The following is a 27,116-nucleotide window of genomic DNA, read 5'->3' as shown; positions in this document are numbered from 1 at the left end:
AGTGGAGTGGAGGTTCTGTTAACTGCTTGAGGAGAGTTAAAGAGTGGTAGTAATAGCTCTTCTTGGATAGCGTTGGACTCATCTGCTCTAGTAAACGCATAAGAAACACAAAACAAAACCCAAGTCAATTCAAATGTGATATCCTTCTTACTCAGTTGCCCACATACCAGCCATTGCCTCTGTCTGAAATTCAGAATGAAGTTGTGTTTCTCATTTTGAATGCTACCGGTGCTGTTGATTTTAAGTAAGAGACAAAATCACAGTATCTTTTCCTGTGGGAAGGAAGTCTGATTTCAGCACCATCTCTGAGCTCTTTGAGAGCTCAGAATAATGCATGTTGCAGATGATGCATGTTATAATCAGGATATCTCAGCTAAACGAAAGAGCACTCCCCTGTGAATATTTTTACTGATTCCCTGCCAGCAATAGTATCCAGTGTAGGATACAAGAGCTTCCAGTCAGACTTAAGACTTTCTTCTCTCTTGTTAATCATTAATGTATATACAGCTTGGTGTTTGAATTAGTCTTTGTTCTAGAGTTTCTGTACTGTGCTTCTGAGAAATCTGTTATCACACATCCTAATCAAGCAAAGGGAGGGAAAGCCAGATCCAGGACTTGCAAGCTGCTCTAAGAGGAAGGAATTGTCCAGGAAAACATATTTCACATTCAGGGAATACAGAATTGCCATTTCTGTATGGAGGAATACATTCAACACGTGATACTCCAGGGCTGAGTTCAGCAAAGCACAAAAAGATTCCCTTTAAGCACACAATTCAATTCTGTTTAGTTACTAAAGCAGCACCAGTGCTTAGCCACTTCCTTGAATCAAGCTCTCGGCACTGAATTCTGAGGCTCTGATTTTGTTCATTGACCTCTTCCTCTGCACCCTTCTCCTTCTTATCTGTGGAGCCAGCTGTTATCTGTCACCTCCTCTGAGATGCAGGTAGGATTTCCCACCTCCACCACATCTTTCTGGAGCACATTTGTGCTGTTGCATTGCTAGGCCAACCTGTTGAATTATTTCCTGCACTATTGCCTTTGACTCTTTTTTCCCAGTTACTTTCCACCTACTTATGTCAAGGCATTTGCATTTGATGCAAACAGTGGGAAAAGTTTCTCATTGTCATTGGAAAAAACTGTTCTCCATTTCTGTAGTGGATTTTGTAGCTGTTCATGAACTTCTTAATTGCTCCTGAAGAGTAACTATCTTTTATCTTTTCCAATGAGACTACGAAACACCTTGTGCAGATAAATAAGAAATTTCTGTGTCACTGCCAGGAGGTTGCACCCATTTCCAACTGGACAGACTGCTTGAGGGTGGTAACTTCACAAGGCTGTAGGAACAGAACAGTTCAGCATTCAGTGGTTGTCTGGCTGCCAGGACACTACGGGAGGCTTTCACCCCCAGCACCCTGTAACCTAGTAAGAAAAGATGGCTGACTGAATTGTGGTCAGTGTTCAAGCATTTATTGATCCTTATTCTTTGCTGATCATCTCAGAAGCGCAAACCTGTCAAAATGTTGCTTTGTCAATTTTTTTCCTACTGTTACCCATCTCACATAATCTAGAAGATAATTGTTTTTACAATTATAATCTCGTAAACATTTATTAGAAGTTTTGATTTATTAATTTTAAAGGTAATTAAATTTTATGTGGAAATAGTTTTAAAAAGTGACATGATACACGAAACAAAATCATCTTTGCTTTTTATTTTTTTAAATTATGCTCTTTTAATGAGCATCCTAGCCTACTAAAATGGAAAGACTATTTAGTCTTTTAATTATTCACTATTTATGTTTTCCTGCTTTTGGATTTCTTTTATGTTAGACACTGAAAACAGATTTGTTGGTTTCACTTATGATTACCAGGCCCAATTCTGCAAACATTTTATGCATTGTGAGTTACTGCCATCAATTTCTATTCATATATTGCTGTTTTGCACAATCAGGTCGTCAGGTTAACTTACTGAACCTTATGCAGTAGGCAAAGCTCCAGGGTTTGCTATGAAGTGTCACCCTCAGACATGGTGTAACATGAGGTTACTCAAGAAAAAAAAATGGCCTTTTTTCTTTAAATTGACATTTAAGCAAATAGGTACAAAAATCTGACAAAAGTTGGGGTAAAGGAGAATACACAATATGACTATAGTAACAGATTCAGGGTTTGGATATGTAAATGATCGCATAGGTCAGTGGCAATGGAACTTGCTGCAATCCAAGTCAAGGCCAACACACTGAATCAAGTGTGCTGATTTATTATTTCTGAAGAGAATAGAGTTCAAATAACAAGACAGTGATTGTTTTGGAGTGGTACCTGGTTTGGGAATTGCAGCTGCAACCTTTGCACGTGGGACTCTGTTGACTGTGGGATTGGTCCCTACATGTCCTGTGATTGCAAATTATGTTGTCAAGCCCTATTAACTGAACTAAACCCATGCCAACTCCTTTCTGTTTCTTAGTAACCAATAGTCATTGTAAGAAGGTTTCGACATGTGTGATGGCAAAGGCAAAGGCTATTCCCAAGTGTTTCTCGTGTAAGAAACTTGAATGCTGTTTGCAGTGTCAGTGGGTGTTGGTGACATCCTTTGGTGTTGGTTCTTTGTCTTCTTTTGGTTGGATTAGATGGGGAGATTGGTATCAAAAGCCATGGATAAACTTCAAGTCCTTTTACTATTTAGCTTGGTTTGTCAAAGGTATGAAATACAGATCCTTTCCTTTTAGAAAACCTATCTCCAGGAAAGCAAGCCAAATTTTCATTAAAAAGAACTGGGCCTATTTCTTTTTTTCCCAACCTTAATGTCACAGATGAGGTTCTGCCACCCTGGTGGGGCATGATGGTGGAACATTCAAAGTGCCTCACAGGAGGTCCAGCAGTTCAGATCTTGCCACCTGTGATCCAGGGTAATCCAGCTGTAAATGGATTCCATTTCTCTCCTGGGGAGAAGGTCAAAAGCCTTTATTTGTGATGCTAAACATCACATACACTTGTGTGCAGCTGGCTGCCTTCAGTAGGCCAACTGAATGCACTGTTTAGACTGAGGTTTACTTTTGACTGGCAGCATGCCCTGTACCTATTTCTACAAAATAATTTTTCAAAACCAAACAGACTTGTTCTGAAGTCCATCTCTTGTCTCCCTGCCACTGTACAAGGGGCCTACAGATAAAGGACAGCTCTTTGGCTCACATCTGTTGGGTAGCTGATTTATCACTGATGACTTCTGTCCAAACACCAAAGCTGTGCCTGTCGTGCTCAGAGACCTGCATTGCGAATGAGAACTGCATCTGTCTCTCTTGATTTTTCTCAGCCATATCAAGATTTTCATTGCTGCCCTTTGCTTGTGATCCAAAAGAAGGACCAGAGATATTTGGATTTTTTTAATGGCAGAACATAATAAGGTGAGATATGCAGTTGTTGTAACTATCGTTTTGGGAAATGAAGAGTGTACCTTTGCTAGCAGGCTTTTTATTATATACATTTCTTGTCCAGCACATATTTAAAAGAAAGAAAAGATATTTGAACAGTAATGCTGTAGTGCTGGCTAGGGGCATCTTTAACCAACACGAGAAACTCTTTTTCGTCAATAGGGTGTACATCTAAATTATGAGAAAATAGAGCCCTACAGCTAACTCTGGAATGGCTTGTAAGGGTTTAAGCAGAACATGCAAGTTAGAAATCCCGGCAACCAAATTCACAGCAATAGTAGGAGGCTTTGAAATCTATCCATGGCTCCCCAGTGAAATTATTTTCTTCCAAATGAGCTATCCCATGGCTGGAGGTGGACAAGTGCCGATGGAAGAATTTGTCTCAAGCTAATAGCAAGTGAGAATCATCACAACTATTCAGAAAATGGACATATAGTTACCACTGGACATATTTCCGCTCCACTGCAACAACTAGCACTCAGCAAAAGGTGCAAGGTGGGAGGGTCATGGAAACTGAGATGCCCAGCTGGTACTTATCCCTAAAATATTAAGGAAGCTGTGCTGGCCATGACCAGCAGGTAGGCAGAGCGCTCTGATTTCCTTGGCTTCTACCCTGAGATCTTTGTTCAAAGTACTTTTGGGAAGTTTGATAATGGGATGAGTACTGTTGACTTTCTCACACTTAATTGTCATGTGTGTACAGGGATAAGATATGAAGGTACAGTGCCCAGAGATCAGTACTTTCAGCCATGGGATAATTTTTTCTTTACTTCAGAGTCCGTCTTTCATTGCAATGGGAAGCAGGAGAACAGTTTTGTAGTAGATCAGTGGCATTCTGAAGTTCACACTAAATTTTCTGTTCTTTCTGGGAATAATAACAATGGCTAACAATGGATTTTCCTGTGTGAGTTGCTTTCCTCTTGCAAATCTCTCCGGCATTTAAATGAAGATACAGTAGTCACTGTTCACATATTAATCTCCTTGATGACAAAGCCACCTCTTTGTTCTGGTGTCTCTCCTAATACGAGTTACACCATATAATTTGTATCTAGGATTTGCTTCAATCACGGTCTTACATTCCTGAGACACTGATGTAATGCAGATTATCCAGAAAGATTGGTGTGTGCCAAAGTAACTGTTCCCAAGGTGGAGTATACTACATACAGCACTATAAATTATCAAATAATGAAGTTCTCCTGTTGTACTTTCAAAGCTTCATCTTAACAGGCTGATTTATGGGTGAAATTACTAGAAATACTGCCTGATAGTTGCCAAATCTCATCAGTCTTTAACCAGTTCCTCATTTAAAGCAGAACTTTAAGCCCAACCTTGCAAACCCCTGCATTGCAGACAATTATCCTAAGACCTAACAGATCTTTGAGAGTCCTTGACTTAGGGCCAACTCTGAGACTTTTTTTGGTCTTACTAGCTGACACTTGATAATCTTTCTGGCAATCTGCAGTTACAGTTTGCTTAATAAAATGTGCCTGGAAAACAACAGAGGTGTTTTCTGGTGCAGTTATCTCAAAAATCAGGAATATTGTGTGACCAGAAGCCTCACATTAGGTCTAAGGACCAGACTGGAGTGGTGGTAGCGATCTGACTTTGTACCTGTGGCAAATTTGCATGGATGTTATATAGTCTGTTTGCAGTAGGATTTGACCACTAACTCGCACAATATTGCTGGAAATAATGAATGAAAGTGTCAAGACCCTCCTGGTGGGACATGCCCAAGAATTGTGCTTCATCTCTGAAAGGACAGGTCAGACCATACAACTGCAAAGTGGTTCGCAGTTCACTAACAGAAGAGTGAAGGTCAGCAGTCGGGTTTGTGCCACATGATCTCAGTGAGGTTAGCACAGTATGGCTGTTCTTATTCAGGAGCTGTGAATACAACCCCCCAAAGCCATCAATCAGGATTAGAAATTACATGAGGAGAAAAATCTGGTCTAAGACCAAACTAAACAGTCTCCAGAACGAATATGCTATTAATAGCTTACACTCCACTATTTACCATTGTAAAAAGTGACATAAAAGTCAGCTTTTCCACGTGGTGTTTGTCTCATGGCACAGTGATGAAATGAGAGCGTATTTATGGCACTAGCTGAACCTCAAATGCAACTCCACAGCTCGCTCACCTCTGAAGCAGTGTGACACACTCCTGGCTGCTGCTAGGTCAGGGGACTGATCCAAAGTTCGCTGAAGTTAGTGACTGGCTTTCCACTAAATTCAGTGTAATTTTGTATCCAACCCCTGCATGATTTAGCTCTGGGCATTTGTATCTGGCATGTGATTTAAAAAACAAATAAGTAAATAGTCCCCCAGTAGGTACATTAAATTACCTGAAACTTGGGCATGTTCCAAACTGGCTTCCTAACACGGGTGTTCAGGTGTGTCATAGGGCCTATTTCCCCATGACGGACTGTCATTAATCACACCTTTGCTGTGTGCTCATGTCTGGTGGCAATTGTCGGTCGGGTTTATATGCAGATGCATGGGGTGCAGTGAGGATGTTTGATTTCTGAAACACTCTGTTTTGACTGTAATTTGGTATCTCAGCTGATGAAAAACCAACTCCTGGCAACGTCTAGAATGAAATCCAACATCTGTTTGCTTTGATTTCGTAACAGATTTCAGTATTGCCTTAAAAAAAATTGATCCTGGAAGTAATGATTTTTCCCGCTGAAACCCACTCTGTCATAGTGGATGGGAGAGCCACTGCTCTGGCTTCTGCACACAGACATGGTTTGCAGCTCTGCTCTCCCTCTTTCTGTTTTTCCTGCAAGGGATGACTGACTGTTTCTGAGATATCCAAAGTAACGGAGAAGTAAGGAGAAACAAGTGCAAAAGGAACTGAGCTGAAGCGTCAAATGAAAAGTGTCATTCACATACAATGGTCAGGGAAAGAGGAGTGTGCCTAGCCCCGATCAGCTATCCACCCAATGCACCTCATGTAACCCAAGAGCTCAAGCCATATTCATAGCGCAACAAAGGGGCTGGGCACTCTGCGGGTTCAGACAGGTAGAAATGAATCCACAGTCTGAGACCTAAAATCCCCATCTGTCTCACTCCATGTCATAGTGGTAACAGAATCACTTAGTCCTGAGATGCATGAGGCTGTCAGCACCCTCCTTTGAGGCTCCCATATCAATGTAGCAGAAGCACAGCCATTCAGATGCACTTACCCCTAAAATAGCTCCCCAAATATTGCTGAATGCTAGAGGAGTCACTGTTCCTTATGCCAGCACTTCTCCAACCCATTGTTCTAGACTGCCCTTGATCTCCATAAAGGCAGGGCTGGCACAAAACAGTTTCACACAGCCCTTTAAAGCAAAAAAAGACATGAGGGAACATACAGGATAAGCTACTTTTAACATCTAAAAGAAAGGCGAGAGCAGTAACCCAAAAGAGGTGCCAAGTTATACACTGCAAAGTAAACTGGGTGGCCAATTAGAAGGAATCAAGTAATGGTTGTGATGAGATTAGTGTCATTTACAGGGGCCTGATTCAGAGTCCAATGAAGCCAGTGGAAAAACTCTGCTTGGCTCCCAGACCTTTGAAAGGGGTCCTAATGTTCCTCAGCTTTATAGTTTAAAGGCACCAATTCCACCCCATGGAACAAGTCCGTAACTCCATATGGCTCAGTGGTGGGGGAAAACAGACTACATTTCCTTGTAGCTCCTAATTATTCTTACTGTTATTCTGTTAGTCAAAAGCAGTATAATTGTGTTGTGTTGCTGGTTGTTGAAGGAAGCATGAAAAGGCCAAGAGAGTTTCAGAAAGACAAAAACCAAGAGAATTCTATAAAAATATGATGGGGCGCTGTAAAAACTTCCCGACCATGTCAGATGCTCAGATGGTCTAATTTGGCATGTGCGTCTGCTGGCAGCGTTTAGAGGTGACTGGTGGTCAGTCCTTGAGAAACTTTCAGCTCTGTTGTTGCATTAAGTCTGAGCTGTGGAATTCTGTTTAGCAGCCCAATGCAAGGAGACTGTTACCATTGCATCCTCCAGAATTTTTGTATAAAGCTGAAGTGTGAGTTGAAAACAAATTTTTTTCCCCCAGTTGTCCCACTAATTCCTGCTGTTTAATTTTAGCATCATCAAAATGTTCTGTGGAATTGAGTGCTTTCTGATACTGATCACAGCCTCGAGCAGGGTTTTTTTTGGAGGGGAAAGCAGGACCATCTATTGGAAACTTCATTTCAAATCACAGATGTCTGTTCTGTGACGTGCAGTGTTGGTCCTGACAGTGGCACTTTGCATCAGCTCAGAAATAGTCCTCATGCATCCCTGTCAGTACTGCAGGAGAGCCTGGGTGATTCGAGGGGAGCAAATCTAATTAGGCCCACGCACAAGCCTTAAGTCACAATTAAGCAGCACACGTGCATTTCTCCCCCTCTTCTCAGGCTGAAACGTTAGTCATAACCATGCGTGTCACAGCAGTGAAACTTGGCTGCCAACGCAGGGATCTCATTTGAAGTGTTTCCCACCCGTTCCCCAACCTGTGCAGGAGTTGATTTTTTCATGGTGAGATACTGAATGGTTGATGCCTCTGGCTGTCTGTGGCATGCTCTCATTCATCTGCTCTTTTGTTGCCATAGGTTACATCGAAGCAGCTGTGATCCCTGCAGGTGCCCGTCGGATCAGAGTGGTTGAGGATAAACCTGCTCACAGTTTTCTGGGTAAAAAGGCAAAAGAAAAAAATGTTTTGATTCAAAACTCAACTCTGTTTTCTGTTAAAATGACCCTTCTCTAAATGACCTGTAAGGTGACAGGTTTGTTGTTGCCAGGAAGTGGCTGTTGATTTCATTCCTGCTGCCATCTCTCTCTGCTTTCATGGCTTAGTTTCATGATGTTTGCTTGATGTGATAGTATGTGACACTTACAGGCCCTCTGCAACCTGAAAGGACCAGAGGATACTTTTATATAGACAAAAGAGTTCCTGAATATAACTTGGCACTGGATTGAACTGCCGGGAGCACAGAGCCCTTTGGGAGGGAGTGGGAAAGAGGGCAGTGCCTTTAGAGAAAAGAATGACAGAGATACAGATAGGAAGGCACCCAGCTCAGGCTGGAGCAGAGGCAGGACAGGGCAGCTGATATCCCTCAAAAACCTGACCATGAGGTTGCCTGTGCCATTTCCTGCAGCAGCAGGTTTTCACTTGATTCTGTACCCAAGCCCTGATGCTACACTCTGAGATGGGCTACCTGCAGCCTCTAGTCCACTTGCCTCTATTTTCTCGGGCCAAACAATTTCTTTAATCGTCTTCTCATTTCTACTTCTGCATTCCTTTTGAGGGGAACAGGCTTCCTCTCCTCTTTTCCCTGTTGGAAACAAAGTTTTAGATGTGGGTGGTGGGTCAGATTTGTATGTGAGGTTGTTGTAGGGCAAAGTCTGTCAACAAATGTGTTGTCCGGTTACTAATCGCGTAAAGATTGGAAGGGCATTTGTAAAACGCAGCCATTCAGCTACAATATACATCTGTCACATCTGTCAGTCTGGTTTTCTGCCTCTTCTCTCCAATGTTAGGGGTGCTTCTTTTCGTGTCATTACTATGCAATAGATGAAGGGCTTTATCTCCCATCTACCCCTAGGGAGACCAAGTCATAGAAATGCTAATGCCCCACTGCCTTGAAGACACACAGGAAGTCTGTGGCAGAGCAGGGAGTTGAAGGAAAATTGTCCAAGGCCCAAAAGAACAGCCAGCACATTGAGACATCCTTTGCACACTCAGAGCTGCATGGCCACGCATAAATGGGGGAATTCTTCTGTTTCTCTTAAGTTTTTTATGCTATGGAGTTATGTGTGGGAAAACAAAGGAATAAGAGAAAATCCCAAACTTCCTCCTTTGTTCAGTGAACTTTTGCAGCTTATAGGTCCCTGCATTGTCAAAGCTAAGCTCTTCTTACTGTTGATGAACTCATTAACACATCATTTTTGTCCTTCCCTATCAAAGAGTGTTTCGGCCCTTCCACATGCTGATGTTCTTATTGCAGTGGTTGGAACAGATGCATGTTCCAGCTGTCCCTTAGCCTGGGAAGTATTTTGTACTGTTTTCACTTGTGCATGTTCTGGTGAGAAGCTCACCAGAGCTTCTCAGAGCAGAGGCACTGCAAGGTATTAGGATAGAAAAGCACCCTGAAAGATTGAGTTGCTTCTAGAGATATATCAAGCCTATGGTAGGAACTTTGAGAGGATTACAAAGCTTGTTGCTCTGTTTTGCAGAAGGGGAAGCTGAGGTGTTGCAACTTCCTCATGGCTATGCAGGGAGTTAGTAGCAAAGCTCAGACTAGGACCCTTGGTTTCCGATTTCCGTGTTGTTTGCCTATAATCCTCCATCTCCACAGCCAAAACAAGACATTAATATCCAGTACGGGGATATAGGATGCCGCTGAAAACATTTACATAGTGATTGTGTCTTAGGATTTCAGGTCTAGTGCCATTGGTTCTCTGTCTTGAGATGCTACCAAAGCTGGCAATATCACTGGGAAAGATGCTTTTGTTCTCTTTCATTCCAGATTCACGGGGAAGAAAGAGGGCAAATCATGTCATTCAGCTGCCCCTAAGTCAAAAGCATTGGTATTTGTGCCACTTCTTGGTAGGAAGCACGTATCACTACTACTAGTATTTCCACTAATGCTGCAGCTGGGAGAGGATTACGCCTACAAGTAAGACGTTTGACATAGCAAAGCACTGGTGGAACAATGAGAGCCAGCGTTTCCTTGGGTTTTGCAAATACTCTGCCTTCTGGAAGCCAGCCTTTTTGTTTGTCTTGGTGGGATTTGCACAGGGTATTTGTCAGGGGCTTGGGCTTTGGCAGATAGCTGCAGAGTCTTCCATGGAGCTAGTGACTGCCCTTCATTGTGACCACATAACCTTGACTAAAGCAGATGTTTACCTGCTGGGTGGTGAAAATTAGGATTGTATATATTTGAGATCAGAATTTGGCCCTGTGTGCATCACATAAAGATAGATAAAACTTCTTCAATGGTTCTTAGACCAAAAATTGAATTGAATAAGTGATAATCTGGTGATTTTAAATCTTCTGAATGCTTTCAGCTCTTTGGTTCATGGTCAGGAGCCAGGAGAACCTCTCCAAGCTTTCCAGGGTTTTCTCTTTCAAGGAACACTGAACGCAAAGAAAAGATGCCCCATGTCTTGCGAACCTAAGCTGAAGAATAGCAGCAGGAGTGTTCCAATAAGACAAAAAAGATGACCAAGAAAAAAAAATCCAATCACTCTGATAGGCCTTATAATGCATTGTAAATCCAGTTCTGAGTATGGAAGGATTTTCTATTTCAATTACACTGACAAAGTTGAGTCCAATCAGGTCCTATTTCCACTCAGAACCGGGTACAGCACTTTGGCAAAGAGCCCAGCATAATTTGGAATCATTATTCCATGTGCTGGGAGCAGTGCCTGAAGAATTTCCCTCCACCTACAGGCAACCCACGCTGGCTGCCTTGGCTGGCTGTAATGCCTAAAAAACCACCTTGAACAGGAAATGCCTTGGCAGTTTGTGTCCACAGGCTGGGAAGCAAGCTGGAGGGACCCAAGGTGGAAATAAAGATCTGACTAGATGCCAGGTTTAGGAATAGATTGGTCAGATCCTGTCTTCCAGCCAACAAGAAAAAAGAAGTTATGGGTTGTTGCTAGGGTTCCTTTTTCTTTTGCTCTTCTACTGTACAACTTTGAGCCAGAAAAAGCTCAGAGATGTAACAGTGGATTCTTGTTACTGCCTAAATGCACCCACAGTGAGGAGAAGAGAAAGAGCTGTGCTTCGCTACCCTATTTGAGGCATAGAGTCCCAGGAGAACTGCCGTTAGCTGTCCAAGGCAGAATAAATCCTGTGGGTGCTAGTTTAAGTCAGTGAGGACTGCTTGGCAAAAAGGGCTTACAACCGCTTTCCTGTTTGGGCTTTTCCACCACAGTCAGATGAGTTTTGTCAGAGAAGACTGCGTATATCCTGGGCTCCTCAGCTTCTGCCACTGAACTCTTAGGGAGGTTGGCAACTGTTCTTTGTTGCATGCTTTGCTTATTCTCTAAAATGGCAGTAAAGATACTTGCTTCTGCAATGCTTGGATGAAAAGCACAGCATTCAGTAAGAGCAAAAGGCCCTGTTCACCCCACTGAATTTAGTACTATCAACTCTGGGGCTAGGCAGAGCCAGGCCTGCAATTGTTGTGTGTGACAACAGCCATTGGAGAAAGAGCAGTACCCTGTGGCTAAGAGACATGGAGGTTTTATAGCTGCAGCGTTGATCCCTACTGAAGACAGTGATGAAAACACTCTGGGCCAAATACTCTTGCTGAATCTCCAGTGTAATCCTCAAACAGCAGCTTTGGGAACAAGGCTGTTTCCAAGCTCTCTGTCTCCTCAGTCACTAAGGGAGCAGTGCCTGCAGCAATCAAAATCAAACCTTTCCCAGAAAAGAGGTCCACAAGGATTAAACATTTTGTTTTCCATCAGCAAGCTATCTTCCTTTGATGATGCGCTGGAACCAAAGCATAATGTTAGTCATTCAAGCTCTTATACACTGTTTTGAGCATGTGCCATGATATCTTTACTAGTCAGCCATACTGCATGGAGACAGTTTTATCTAGTCCACAGCTTTGATTAGTCATGTTCCGCTCCTCAAGGACAGTGTGATGGCTGCTTTGATCTGCCTGGAAGCCACTAGGCTTTGGCAGAGGAAAGCAATCCCGCTTCTGAATTTTGTCTGAAGTTTGCAGAAGGTACTTTGTAGATCGAGGAACAAAGCAGGAAGAGAAGTAAGCTGCAGGCAGAGTTACATTGCTGTAGCATGCAAATAACCAGGACATCATCATACGCCTAGTCCATGTGCCAAAGAGAACTTTCCTCAGAAAAAACATTCTTCCACATTCCAAATTTGATCATGGTGCATGGATCTCCATCAAGGGGCCTGGGACTTTCTGTTAGAACAGAGTCTGCCAATTTTCTCTTCCTTTAATGCATCACACCGACATCTGGATAACTGTGCTTCCATTCTAATTTAGACACATAAATCCCTAAATCAACTTGCACTGGTGAGTCAACAGTAATGTGATGTCCTTATGGCTGGAGTTGTCTTTCAGTGTTTGAAGGATATCAGTGATGCTGATGCTATAGGTTATGCTGGAAGAAAGGACATGTAACTCCAAGTATATTTTCTTCTCAATATTCATCTTACGGGGCTTCCTTCTGCAGTAGAGCTTTCTACGTTGTCCTTACTGATGCATAGAGGCACCTCCTGACAGGACAGATGTGATCCTACAGTGTCTGACCTTATGCATGTGTGTCCAGCTCGTGGACTCTGAAAGGAGGGTGGCTGTGGCAGGCTGTTCCTTGCCTGCTGATGTTTATTTGTGGCCTGGTTTCCATCAAACCCAGGGGTAGATCATATCTCACCTGCTTCTGCCTTTTGAGAGCAAAGAAGGCATCAGGAAGTATCCTGACCATAAGCTCTGCTTATTTCTGATGCTGGAGCTTTATAATGCCTGTCCAACTTTTTAACTCATAAAAAAGCCTCTGGAGTAGTTTAGAACAACCTAAGGGCCACTCTAAATTGTGCCTGTAGATAGTGCTTGCAGGTTGGAATATTGTGCCCTCCAGGCTTGAGCACAAGGGGGTATTAAGCTGATTTGCCAAGTTCCCATTCTGTCCACTGACCAGTCTCTGCTCTGTAACTTGACTTCTCTTTACAACTATGACAGCTAAATGTTAACTTGTTCGAAGTTTGCATTATAGAGCACACACAAACTCAGGAACAGTTCCATTTTGCACTTGCAAATCTTTACATGTGTATCAATACAGAGATTTCATTCATCTTTTTCTCAAGGAAAGCGTAGGAAAACTAAAAAAAAAAGCAAAGTTGTCTTGCTACATTTGGAAGGAGAGTTTAGAGATAAATGATCTATGAATTTTATGCTAATGCTTGAAGATCAGAATAGGTTTCCTTATATGCTATCTGAATGAGAATCTTTGAACCCAATTGCTGCCAGACTTTGGTCAGTCTCAGGATGGGCAGTCTGCATAAAAATATACAGATCTTGCCTTGCAAACCAGACTTCGGTTTATGGCCACTGGTGCTCTCATACTATTTCACCCCAAGTACCAGTTTTAATAATCTGTAAGAGTATAATACTGCAGGTATGTAAGTGTTGCACCACAAGTTATGTTCAGGTCATAGTCAAGCAGCTACTCTGTGGTATTAGATTCTTACATCATGTCTGCCAATTTGGTATACGTGCCCGAATTTATGGTACTATCCATTTTTCTAAGATTAAAATCTAAATAGTTAGATTTGACAATAATCCTTAAAGTGATCTAAGTGTTAATTTCCAATATACCAGATATTCCAGGCATGTTCATTTTACATACATGCCTACATGTTTCCCATGTAACCTTTGACAAATAATATTTAGATTATTCCAAGAAGAATTATGTCTCTAACTGATTGTTCTCTGATTATGCTCTCTGTTTACAATCTGCACTCTGCTCAGCTTGGATAAGGAAAATGGGCTAGTAAATTTTGCGCTTCCCTAGTCAGTCACTTCTACTTTGTGGTTCTTGCTTGTTAGCACAATGCTGCAGAATTTTAGTATTACTTTTAAATCCAAATTAAATCTCTTCACTGAAAATCAAAGAAAAACGTTTCAGTTGTGCAAGCTTTCCTTTGCAAAAGCAGAGCTGTATACATAACTGGATTCAACAATATGCCATGAGCATGTGTGGGTTTTGGACATGCTCCTGAAATAGGGCAAACTGTGGAAGAGTTCTGCCATTCAGTCCTAAATTACTGGTATTTTTTCAAGGATGGTGAGTAGTTATCTTTCCTTCCTTTTATTTCCTTTGTAACTCCTTCTACACAGTCTTTTTTCATCCCTTTAAATTTTCTGGCAGTGGAATGGCACAGAGAATGCCTCGAAGTTTTGGAACTGGAGAACAGTGCTTATTTGGAAAGCAGAACGTAATAATTTTAGGTAGTAAAACCTTAGCAAGACCAGTTTATATGACATTATTATTACTTCATAGCAATGTTAATGTAATTAGAAATGCCTTCATCAACCGAAATACAGAATATGCCCAAGTTAGAAACATTATGATGAGTCAGCTAAAATTATACTTTTTTTTTTTTAACTCACATCCATTACAAGGCTACTGCATCTTGTATGTCAGCACTGAGACAGAAGCTCAATAGTCTATATTGTAATTACAAATTCGCTTACATTCCATGATGTTTGATTCATTCCAGCTTTAAAAGATTCCAGTAAGAGATCCATTAACAGCGACTGGAAAATTGAGCTTCCTGGTGAGTTTCAGATCGCAGGCACTACTGTCCGGTACGTGCGAAGGGGTCTGTGGGAGAAAATCTCTGCCAAAGGACCAACTAAAATACCACTGCACTTGATGGTAACTTTATCTCCTTTGTTTGTGTTTCTTAAGTGATGCAACATAAAGATTTTATATCCTAACTGAAAGTTAAATTTTGATTGTTTGCTTCCTCACCAGAGTTTTTTAAAGGTATGCTGTAGTGCCTCTCTTTGCATTCTTTTGCAGCATTGCAAAGGCCGGAGAAACCCAGCTCCCTATTTAAAAATGAATGATGCTCTATTCTGGGAGAACACTCAGTGTCCCAGCAGGCTCGTTTCCAGTACGGATTACTCCTGTAATGTATTGCAGACAATGTGACAGGTCCATTCTAGAGGACATAGGTTTCCAGTGGCCTTCTTTATTTCATGGACATACCTGCTCACACATATGAAAGGATATTTGCCGAAATATCTTCTCAGCTGATGCCAGAACATATTCTGCATTTAAATACACTGTTGCTCTAACAGAAGAGATGCAGATTTGGGATGTACAGATGATACCTTTGAATTTGACCCTCTATAGTGACTTAGTTACACACAGAAATGTTCCATGTTTTCTTTATATTGTTTTTTAAATTTTATGTATTTTAAGGTGTTCTTGAAAGTTTTCCTAATGTTCAACATAGTCCTTCTGTTAACCAGGCATGTCATTTTATAAACAGTCGTATGGCTGCTGTATGAGAACATGAGTGAGAAGTCCACAGGGGTAAGAACAGGATTGTAGTCCCAGTCCTGTCACTAATGGGTGACGGGGTGTCTCATAGGCCAGTCCCTTAATGTTGGTAGTAACCTTAACGTTTCTATTTGTAAGATAGCTGTAATAATGCCTGGCTTGTATATGTGTTACTAGTTGAAAGTCTGCAGAAAGCTTTACAGTTTCTATAGTGAGGTTTGCATACAAGCATAAAGTATTTTAATGTATGCATTGTTTCCTGTAACATTTTTATCCAATTCCTTTTTTCTGTGTACTGTTTCTTTTCCTTGTGACTTTTTGCCATGTTTGTTCACTGAAGGCTATCTGTAAGCACTGCTAAAAATCCGAAGTCTCTCCCTTTCCTCACCTGAATTTTTTGGCTTGCTGGTGCTCATTGTGCAATATTTCACGGCCAGTTTGAAAAGCTCAAAAGTTGCTTGAACTTTTCACACACACACAAAAAAATAATAGGAATACTCCACTTGGTCAGTACTTTCTCTGTGTCAAAATATGCTGCATAGGAACATGAGGTGTTTTGTCTTTGCTTTCTCAGACAAGTGAGTGAGTTTACCAGGTTCACATACAGACCAGTGTAAAGCTGGATTCAAAGAGGTTACTACTGAAATAGTCAGCGGTGCAGGTTTGGGCACACCAGCACCTTCCTGACTTGGCCATGTAATTCAAGGTCTCCCCACACAAAGGAAGTGTATACAGGAGCCTTCTTCATCATCAGAAAAATCAGCTTCTGCTTGACTTTGGCCTTAACACAAGTCTTCCCTCCTGAAACCAGGACTCTGACAAAGTATCTTGTACTGCCAAGGTCTTCCTAACCTCATGTAAGAAAAAGGAGTTACACAGTACCGTTTGTGACGATGCTGCGCAGGGTTCCTTTGCCAGCTCTTGGAACCTTCCAGGGTGTTACTTGGCTGAGGTGTACTGCAGTAGAATCTGGTAGCAGCATTTTGTGATCTTCAGCATCAGTAGCTTTATTTTTAAAGAAATACTCAATTCTTCTTCGTTACAGAGTAAGTAACTAACATAGGAAACTAGTGATTATGAAGTTCTCCATGAGTATCCTTTGTAGGTACAGACTGCATTTGCAGCAGATATGAGCAGAGGAAATTTTCTTTCTTCACCTTCCACCCCAGAAATGATTAAAAAGGAGGAAAGTAAAAGTTACCAGACGATTAAAAAAACATGTGGCTTAAAATCACTGCCAGTCATAAACAAAGCACACGTGAAGTCTTTTCTGCAAATCAGATATTAATCTTTTCCTTGATACAGGGTAGTGGGTTTCATTCTTTCAATGCAAGAAAGGCAGGATGGTTACAAGTTACCTCTAAATATAAAACTGTTGTTCAAACAGTGGTGGAATACACTGGACTGACAAAGAGCCAGAAGCTTCAGTCAATCCATTGTGACCTGCATTTGAAACCAATTATACACACATACACACACACACCAATTATATATGGCTACAAAATTGCATGAAATTGGTTTCATATGGGCCTTTAGATTCACTAGTCTTGCACCCATATTGAGATAATAAGGATTTCTTTTTAGGAGCTGGTTTTTAATACTGGAGGCATTTCTCCAAGTGCATTGCTGTAAGTATATTTCTTGGAGAAATTAATGTTTGTGTAACTAGGCCTGAGCTAGACCTCCTCTTGGCAACAGAGGACAACCAAACACTCCTAGACCATGAAGATGCTTTAGACAAGACTGACTGATTAATTCTGTAAAATCAGCTGTTTGTATCTCATGCACTTAAAGAAAGCCAGAGCAGGTCTTGCGTTCTCTGCCTCTGACTGCCTGGTATTTCAAATTGTGTTAAAAAAAAAGGTTAATCTTTGAAATTGTAATGATGGCTGGCTAGTTTCAACCTTGGTATTCAGTTCTGGTAGTAAGGCTCCCTTTGTAGCTGAAGCAAAATCTTATCTTTGTTCCCCACATTTTCTGGAAGATGCTTTTCTGCCCAGGGTTATGCACTGTGCAGAGCAACTCATGGGTGCTGAGTTTATTTAACCCCACAGCATTCACTGCACAGATCTCCAGGATGTCAGTGGCTGCAAGCTGGACTCCTTCTTTCAGCACATATGGTTATTTTTTTGGTTAAATGAGATTATGACAGCTTTAGTGAGATTATTGCTTAAGTAGGAGTGATTTCTGCCTATCTGAATGGGAAACAATTATTGTTCGGAGAAAATAGCATTTGCAAAATTGGCATTTTTTAATTGGGCAGCTGCTTGCTTCACTTATGATAGCCCTACTTAAAATACCTTATTTGTTAAGGTGCTGCTCCTATTTCAGTAGGTGACAAGAGCCAGCAGAATTCACCTGTCTAATGCTGCTGAGATTATGGGATAATAAGTATAAGTAAGTCTAAAGCCACACCCTCAGCATTACCATAGTACTTCTATGGCATTTGTTAATAGCACGGTAACTCAGATTCCATGGACCTCATACTCCATTGGGTATCTTCTAGACACTTCTGACTCAAGCCAGTGAAAGTGAGAGCCAAATAAAGCCCAACATGTAAATCGAAACAGGAATAGAATTGTCATCTACCTGTGGTGAAAATTTAAGCATTTTTCCCTGTTCCTCTGCCTTTTTTTAATAGTCAGTGAATTTTGGAGTAATAACACTAGCGACATCACACGTGACTCCACAGGAAATAATCAGCCTGCTGTTGGAAGAAGGTTTCACCTTCCTCTAGCAATATGCAGGGTATGAAAATACATATGTTGCCAGCAGCTGTATGATACGACTCTTCCTTGTCATCCTCAGGTTTCTGAGACAATAAAATCCTGCTCCTACAGCATGTCAGCAGGAATAGTCACACTCACTTTGAGTGCCACATTTCCAAGGAGGCATGTGACTTTTTTTTGCATTAGTTGTTTTTGCTTTGAGAAGGATCACCTTGTTCCTTGAGATGTGTTAATAAACATTTCTGCCTTCAAACTATGGACTGCTGCAGGCCAACTCAAATGCAACAGTAAATGCTGCAGCTCACAGAATCACAGAATGGCTGAAGTCGAAAGGGAACTCGGGAGGTTGTCTTATCCAAACCCCCTGCTCATGCAGGGTAGTGTAGAGCAGGCTGCCCGGGACCGTGATCCATAAACGGTACATTGTTAACCCAGAACTTCCCCATTCTTTACAAAGGTCACCAACCATAAGCCTGAATCTCTGCATGAGGCTTGCAGACAACTTGCTTTCTAGAAAAGAAGGGTAGGATAGGTATGATGAGTGACTTTTTAACTCTAGATGGTCATTAAAACAGTTGTTATATGAAAACTGCTGATTTAATGCTTCCTGTTGCTTTACTATTCCTCTTTAGATAGCCAGTGGCCTGCTGATCATATTTAAGGCTTAAACAAAATTATGCACCTAATTCCAGGTTTAGACATCTCCATGACTGTTTTAAATATTCACAAATCATGAGCAGGTATTGCTCCCGCAGATGCTCTGTTTTGCCGATACCACTGTTAATTTCAGGTTTCTAGATAAAGATTTGGTTGCCTTTCATGAGGTACTTATATTTTAGAAATATTGGCCTAAAACAGCATTTCCAGCATTACTGTGTCTGCAGTCTGTTGGCTTTCCCAGTACACACTGTGTTGTAACAGCCTTTCTTTTCCTGCTGAACCAGGTGCTGTTATTTCATGACCAGAATTATGGAATTCATTATGAATACACCATTCCTGTAAACTATACTGCTGAAAACAGAAGCGAGCCAGAAAAGCAACAGGATTCTTTGTACATCTGGACACACAGCGGATGGGAAGGGTGCAGTGTGCAGTGTGGAGGAGGTAAGGCCTTTGGGAAGCTTGGTGGGACTTGCTGTATGGTGTTTGCAGACACCAGCCATTAGAGATGTGCCTTCAGAAGACAGTGTTGCCAAAGCATGAAGAAAACTGGCCATGGGATGTTGCCATAATTAACTCCAACGAGAGCTCATTCTCACCAGCTCTCCCAGCTATCATCCACATCCCCACAGTTAATTTTCACCCAGCATTTTGGCAGGGACACTGCTTTGTCGGCTCGTTACCGTAGGCTGGAACTGCACCTGGATTAGTGCTCCATGGATGGCTCAAGGCGCCGTGTGCAGCCCCATATCTCAAGCCTCTGTCACATTCTTGGAGCAGAGTTTTCACAGGTGTTCCAGCATGTTTACTGAAAGACACTTCCTTCCCCAGGGATGAAACGGGGGCAGTGCTGCTGTGAGAACTCCTGGAGATTGTGTCAGAGCTCTTGATGTGGCGTGGACTTCCTGGGATTACATGCACACATTGCAAATCACACTTTTCACATGATCCCTAGGATGTGCTGAGACAGGTTTGCTGAAACCCTGGGGGGAATTGATGCCTGTGAAACCAGAGACTGGTTTGTCAGCCACTGTCCATCGAATTTTCAGTGCTGGAAGGAAGAAGTAGTTTTTTTCCTGAGGAAAATGGATCATTTCCATGCATTCTGGACAGTCTTTCTTCACCAGCAGTCCCAATTATTTATCATATTATATGACACAAGGGAAGAGCGCTCATCTTCACATTTGCAGGCTCACTGCCCTCAGTGTAGTGAAACCATGGATTTATTTTTTTCTTTAAAAACTCACGTTTTAAAACCATAGAATTTCTTAGAGCCATTAAACCCTTACATGAATGAGTAGGAAATTTGTTTGTGTCTCTTTTGATTTGTGTTGCAAGCCTGCCACATATTTGAATCAAATCAGTACTGGGCAACTTGGCTCCCACTAGCAATAGCTTGGATGGCAATTGATCTCCTATACCTTGGTTGTCAGATGCTTTTGCTGCTTATCCAAGCTGGGAAGGGCCTTTTACCTTCCAGATAGACTTTTACAAATTTTTTATGAACAGAATTTGAGTTATTTTTTATTATCTGCTGCAGATCATGAATAAACTCAATTTGATGCAGACTCAGGGTTAAGAAGAGGAGCTGAGAAACCAAAATAATTAGCAGTAAGGCAGAGTCATATGGTGCAGGGATGGCATTTTCCTTGTCACATCTGGTCATTGTCATGCCCCCCTGGGGCACAGCTTTCCTGATGTCACACAGTGGAAGACTGAACCCTGAGGGCCACACTGCTGCATCTCGGTGAAACTGCTGATGCACAGACAGTTTACGTGAGAAATGCTGACTACTCTTGGGATGTCTCCTACTGGCAGGGTTTCTAAAGTAGTATATCTAGAGGACCAGAAGATCAGAAATAATATATTTTGGTGGCTTAGTTTCACCTCCTTGTGAAGTTCGAACAAGCCCAGTTTATTACTCTTAAACCCGGGTCACTCCTTTTTAACCTGACTCTTCCTGAATGGAGAGCAGCGAGAGGCAGCTGTCCTGTCATTATCAGTCACTGAGGGGTGGATGGTTGTGTGGCTTCAGCTTGCATAGCTGGAGCATCTGACCTAGGTGATTACAGGGCACAGCTGCCTGTGGAGGAGGAACCAGAATGAAAGCAAATTGTTTTCAAGATCGTTTCCACGTTAAACACTAGAAAGAGAAAGCCTAATGTGTTGTTCCTGTGAAGCAGTCAATTTCACAATTATTGCGGAAAGATTTGTAGCTTTTCTGAAAAAAAAAAAAAAACCAAAACCAGAACAGTACAAAGGTAAGACAGAAGTGGGAAATAAGATTGCTTGCAGATGTTGTGGGTCTGTGTAGCTTACATCTTGTAGAGATAGTAGGGAGCTCCTAGCTTTTGAGTTTTGGTTAACGAGTTGACATGGTTTTGTTATTAGCCACTGATCTCCTTTTTCAGAGTTGATTTTTATTTGACTTGTAGGTGAACGGAAAACCATTGTGTCCTGTACTCGAATTATTAACAAGACCATGACACTGGTGAATGACAGTGACTGCCAACGAGTGAATCGCCCCGAGCCCCAGGTCAGAAAATGTAACACACACCCCTGCCAGTCACGGTAAGAAGTTAAAAAATAATAAAACCCCGTATCCTTTTCCTTCGCAAATCCCCCATTTCCAAAGACTCCATCTGGTGAACACAGTGAAAATGTCTAAAAGGGGACACATTCTTAACCATAGTAACAAGCTATAATATTAATTTCCTTTTGTTTAGCAGGTCAGATTTTCATTACCTCAGAGTCCATTAAATTTGTGGCCAGTAAGGCCAGATTCCATGCAAGCTGCCTTCATGCATTGTTTGGGGATGGTTTTCTTTTCCCCTTGGCTGCCTTCTGGGTGACAGAGCAACTTGCAGTACAAAGTTAGACAAGAGTGCAGTGACTACATATCTAACTTTTTTTTTTGAATCAGCACAAAGTAGGGTCAAACACTGCTACAAAAAACCTTGCCAACAACCCACAGCCTTTAAGCTACTACAGCTGACCTGCTGTGTTGCATGCTGATCTGTATTAGCATAATTCAGACTGGGAATCTCTAGGCAAGAAGTGTCTCTTCATGTGAAGTTTGTACAGTGTCTAGCAACACCTGCGTAGTTTTGGAAACATACCTGCATCTTGCTGAAGTCAAGAAATTATGATGAAACACATTTTAGATGCTTTCCTCTGTGAGGGTGCTTTTCTGCATCAGTAGGAGTAATTAGAGATCTAATAGTAATACGTTCTAAAAGTAATAAAAAGCTCTCTTTTTAATTTGGCGAGCAGTTTTAGCTAAATTAATTTTGATCTGCTTTGTATAAAAAAAGACGTTTCTGGCAAAAATGACAAAATACAGGAAAGCAAATTAATTTGTTCAGGTTGTTTGGTAACGAAAAAGTTCACTCTTGCTCTGCAGTAATATTTAGCATTGTGGAGTAATGTAGACGTGCCACTTTTGATAATGGTTAGAACATAGAAACAATTCAGGATAAAGCTCAACAATATCTAAAAAAGGATGTTCAAAACAACCTGCTAGCTGTTGCATCTTGTATAATCAGACAAGCCAGGGAAACATACCTACAAAGCTAATCCTGCTGGCCGAAGCACTAGGGAAAATGAGAAACAGCACACTTCCTTCTAATTAGACCTGCAGTCTGATTAAAGTGCCCTGAAGCAGGGAAATCCAGTGTCAGGTAATCCATCAATAAGGCTAGGCTGTTTCAGGTTTCATTTTCTGTCTGCACTGCCTGTTACTGCTCCTGTACAATATTGTGGCCATACTGCTTTCAGTGGTACTGAAAGGTGTAATGAGATACCCCGTGTGCTTCTAGGTCTGTAAGGACAGCCAAACTCCCAATGACTTCAAGGTAATAACTGTCATTTCCATGAGGGAGTTTCCTAAATTCAGTGATGCTGGGATTTCTGTCATGCCATTCTCTCAGAAAGAAAGAAACAAGGAGCATCTGCTTGTGTTTCTGTGCTGGCATGAAATATTTCTTTTAGACCTTTTGTGAAGCCATTGTGAGGAGGCTGGAGTGAGCCCAGGCAGGTATATGCAGGGGTTCCAGGTGGCAGAGATGAAGAAAAGCAGCTTACAGAGCTCGGGAAGAAGTGGGCAGCTTCTGCCTCTACTATCTGAGAGCAACGAAGGGAGGTCTTGGCCATCAGGTCTATTAGAGCTGTAAGACCCACAGTGCTGTTTCTTAATGGGATCTCCATGACCCTGAGCCTTGGTGAAGTCTCCGCTTTGTTGCACTCTTTCACCATGACATTGCTGCCTGTCCAGGGCAGTGACAGTGGGTTAGATTAAATCACACAAAACCTTCTGAGAAAGGAATACCCTGTTCCTGTATCCAGATCCTTTTGTGGATTCAGGTCCAGCCCATAATGTTATTCCAAGGTGTCTCTTCTTTTGTATGGAGTTATCAGGCAATTTATAGCCACAATTTAGCACAGTTCTCCCCAGGAGCAATTAGCACTGGCACAGTGACACTGTCATTGGTCCATTTTTTGTCAGAGCAATGACAGCAAACACCAAATGTGCTTAGAATCCAGAAAGGCCACAAAATCCTTGCTGATGATCTGATAGACCACACTCTCTCTCTCCCTCCGTGTAGACCACACTTTCACACTTAACATGCTTTTGACTGGAAACATTTTCAGAAGCACATTCTCTGTGCCTCTGTAGAATTTAAATTTCCACTTGCGTTTGCCCACCCAGATATTAGAAATGCATGCTTAGCATATTCTCTGACCAAGAACATCTTAAAGAAACCATTCTCTTTCACCATGTCAATGCTTTTTTTATGAGCCCTGAATTTGTTTTAGGGTTTCAAGTAAAATTATTGTAGCATCTTGTTACAATAAGGTCCTTTCCCGTTTCCACTCAGACCTAAGCCCTTTACCTGAGTGTAGAAGAAGGAACAATGCTTTCCTTTCTGTAGTAAACCTGCTCTGTCTTGTGCGTTTTGATCTACATTTACATTTCTACTCAAAATCTAAAAGAATCACCTTACAGAGAATTTATCTCTAGGGGAAGGGTCTTATGGCCAGCACAGGACTGGGTCATAGGACACTCAGTCTCTGTTTCTCTTTTGGATGTGCTATGTGACTTCAATTCACTATCCTACACTGTCCCTTTGCTTCCTCTCTCAATCCGTGTATAATCTGGATTGCAAACTCTTTGGGACGGGGTGAGATCATGTTGTATAAATGGAGGAAGAGGAGGAGGCTATTGCTGTTGAGATTGTAATAAAAATAAAAAAATAATAACCCACATTATATATATAAAGTTATTTGGAGAAAAAAAAAAGGGTATGATATTAATAACAGTGTTTTTCTTCCAGCACAATCCCAAAGTGCTTTGCAAATTATATATCCCTTTGAACTTCAGCCACCTCTTGGGAGAGCCAAATAACGTGGGGCAGGGGACAGTAGTTTCATGAGGCCAAGGAGAAGATTAGAGCTCTGCAACTGCAACCCAGCATCTGAAAAAAACAAAGTAGGATTGAAAAAAGGATTGGATACACTGACATGTTTTAAAACTAAACGTCAGAGAAGAGAATTTTCTTAAGGGTTTTGTTGAAACTGGCAAAAATAAAAGAATCTTTCATTCTTTATTATTGTTACTCTTTCACCTTTTAAAAAAATGCCTCTTTTTCTTCCTATTTTATTTTTTATGTTCCTTGACCCTCTTTTTCCATTAAATTCTTTACAGCTTCCTTTCCTGTCCCAACTGCACCCTATTAGCACCTCTTTATTCTAATCCTTTGCCTAGCTCTTTAGATATTTTTTACAAAACCCTGCTGTAACCAGATGGAATCTGGATTCTTGCATGCAGTGCGTATGGGTTGTTTCCAGCATGCTGAACACCAACCCAAATATATAGGCAAACCCAGCACTCATGTTGGCACAAGACTCAGAAATCACAGATCACATCAGCTGTTATTACTGAAAACATAGGTCGGCCAGTGGCCACACACTTCAGCATGTATGGTTGGGTCTATGAATATGAAACTGCTCCCCTCTAATGCAGGATAAGAACCAAAAACACATGAAATTTCCCAACTGTTAGACTTGTAATGGCCTGTATGCAAACACTGTTAATTTTCCTCCTCTTTGCTGTTACAGATTTTAATACAGGTTGAGTTCTTTCAGGGACCTGCTGAATATGTGGTGTTCCTACACAGATGCTTAGCAGCAACATAAAATCCAGAAATCCCTGCCTTCATCTACAGAAAACCACAGGAGACATGAGCCCTTCTTTTCACTGTTTAGGACTTGAAAGGGTTGGTTTTCTGCTGCTACCAGCAGCATGTCATAGACTCCTTTCCATAAACTGATTTTGCTCCACAGTCTCCTCACTGGAAGGCTGTCCTGTGACCTTGCTGTTCATGTGGGTCAGGATCTTTTATTTCCAGCCTTAATTTTTCATTGTTATGTTTCAGCCATTTGTTCTTGCATCAGCTCTGTTCCCTTGCTTATATAGTATTTTCCCTCCTTAGCTCTTTGCCTTGGGCTAAGTGCCATATGATACAGCAAACCAGCGTATCTCCTCCTTCCATCATTTTGCTGGGCTAAATCCTTTACTTTTCTTTAACTTCTTATTGGATCAGAGACTGTGCATCAATTCTTCATTCCTCTGGTCACCTTGGTCACCTTCTTTACTAGTGCTCTAATTTACGTTATTTAAATTCATAATCTGAGTGCACAGGTGACCAGAGTTGTATGGAGAATCCCAGCCTCAGTCCAATCTAGCCCTTACACAGTTGCATTCATACTCTCCTGTCTTCATTGGCAGTAGCTCTCCTGATACATGCTTTGCTTTTTTCATGGCTGCACCATATTTGTGGCTTACAGTCATTGTAGATGTTTTCCTCCTCATTTGTTTCAACATATGAATCCTACTTTAACACAGAAATGCTTGTTATTAGTCCCTAAGCAATCTTCCACTGTATGCTATTAATTTTCATCCTATCTCTGTTATTGCAGTACTCAAGGTTATTCAGTTCTTCCTGTATGACATCCTAATGCTCTGTTGCATTGACAATGCTTCTAGACTGTATTGTCAGCATTTTCCCCAATTTTTCAGCAGTTTTCTTCTTTTTTGTGCCAAGGTCATTAATGAACGTACTAAATTAGATCAAATGCAAGACAGATCTTTCAGGAAGTCCACTGGCAACTAATCTAAATTCCTTTCATACCTGATATTCCTTTACAGCACTACACTGTGGCCAGCTCTCACCTACCATACAATTTACGCATTGATATCCACATTTCCCAGCATATCACCAGTTTCTCCAACTTATATAAGCATTTTCAGTGCAGCAAAAGGAGTTCTTTACTGATAACCAAATAGATTAAATCTACCACATTTCCTTTGTCTGGAAAAGCAGTTATTTTAATCAAAGAAATGCACCCAATTAGTTTTGCCTGGAGGAAACCTATGTTGCATTTTGTACTATTTTCCATTTACCACAATGTCCTTGACTATTGTTTCCCTCCAAATCCGCTCTAAAAACTGGCACACTGCTGAGGTCAGGCCTGTGGTTACATGGATTGCTTCTTTCTTTCTTTCTTCTATTCCCCTTTCACTTTTCCATCCGTGGACTGGAATCCAACACCGTACTCTCCAAGGGCTCACACACCGCAGTGTGATGCCCACTGGGACAAAAATGAAGCCAGTTATAAGAGTCAGCCAAGGCCCCAGCTGGCTCAGCACCTTGCAGACCTGTCCGAAAGGCTAGTGACCTCTCAAAGCATGGTGCCTCAGTGTGTGATGGTTGATAGTGCCCACTGCTTTGATTCCTAGTCTCATTTAAGCTCATGGTGCTTATCTGTATGACCCTTACTGTTTGACAGTCCACCTCTCCCTTTAAACTCCACCATATACCTGTGACAGTGCCCTGTTTAACAGTCCAAGAATACAGAAATCAGTCTGACTCCCTGATTCTGGTCTGTTTGCACCATGAATCACAGGTAGATGGGGAGCAGAACGGTTTTGAATTTATTTTGTGAGGTGAATGTCTTGCAAATAGTAGAATTGGGGGGGGGAGCAGTGTGATGGAAAACTCCTTGAGAACGTTAGCAAATTACTTGCAGGGCTGTATGGAAATTACACTAAACTGGAGGGACATATTGGGAGTGTCTGTTAACTGAAGGGACTGAGCTAGACATGTAATGGTTCCAAATGGATATGTTCTTCCATTAATGCAGTCAGACTCTTTTGGAACCTGTACAAATGTTTATCATCCGTAAGGTTCAATGGCAAC

The 27,116-nt window shown here is 41.6% G+C and overlaps 1 protein-coding gene across 1 annotated transcript in view; it reads left to right on the top strand.

Annotated features, from left to right (window-relative positions):
* The window catches only part of ADAMTS17 (ADAM metallopeptidase with thrombospondin type 1 motif 17), a 192,554-nt gene that overhangs the window by 134,130 nt on the left and 31,308 nt on the right, over window positions 1-27,116 (top strand). The window contains exons 16-20 of the mRNA XM_059824030.1: window positions 2,459-2,533; window positions 8,026-8,106; window positions 14,679-14,836; window positions 19,143-19,302; window positions 21,294-21,429. Of these exons, the coding sequence (XP_059680013.1) occupies window positions 2,459-2,533; window positions 8,026-8,106; window positions 14,679-14,836; window positions 19,143-19,302; window positions 21,294-21,429 (610 nt within the window). The remainder of the gene's footprint in view (window positions 1-2,458; window positions 2,534-8,025; window positions 8,107-14,678; window positions 14,837-19,142; window positions 19,303-21,293; window positions 21,430-27,116) is intronic.

This window comes from Gavia stellata, chromosome 13 (assembly GCF_030936135.1).
Source record: "Gavia stellata isolate bGavSte3 chromosome 13, bGavSte3.hap2, whole genome shotgun sequence".
NCBI lineage: Eukaryota > Metazoa > Chordata > Aves > Gaviiformes > Gaviidae > Gavia > Gavia stellata.
Note: the sequence above shows the minus strand (reverse complement) of the source record. Positions and strands in the feature narration are given on the sequence as shown.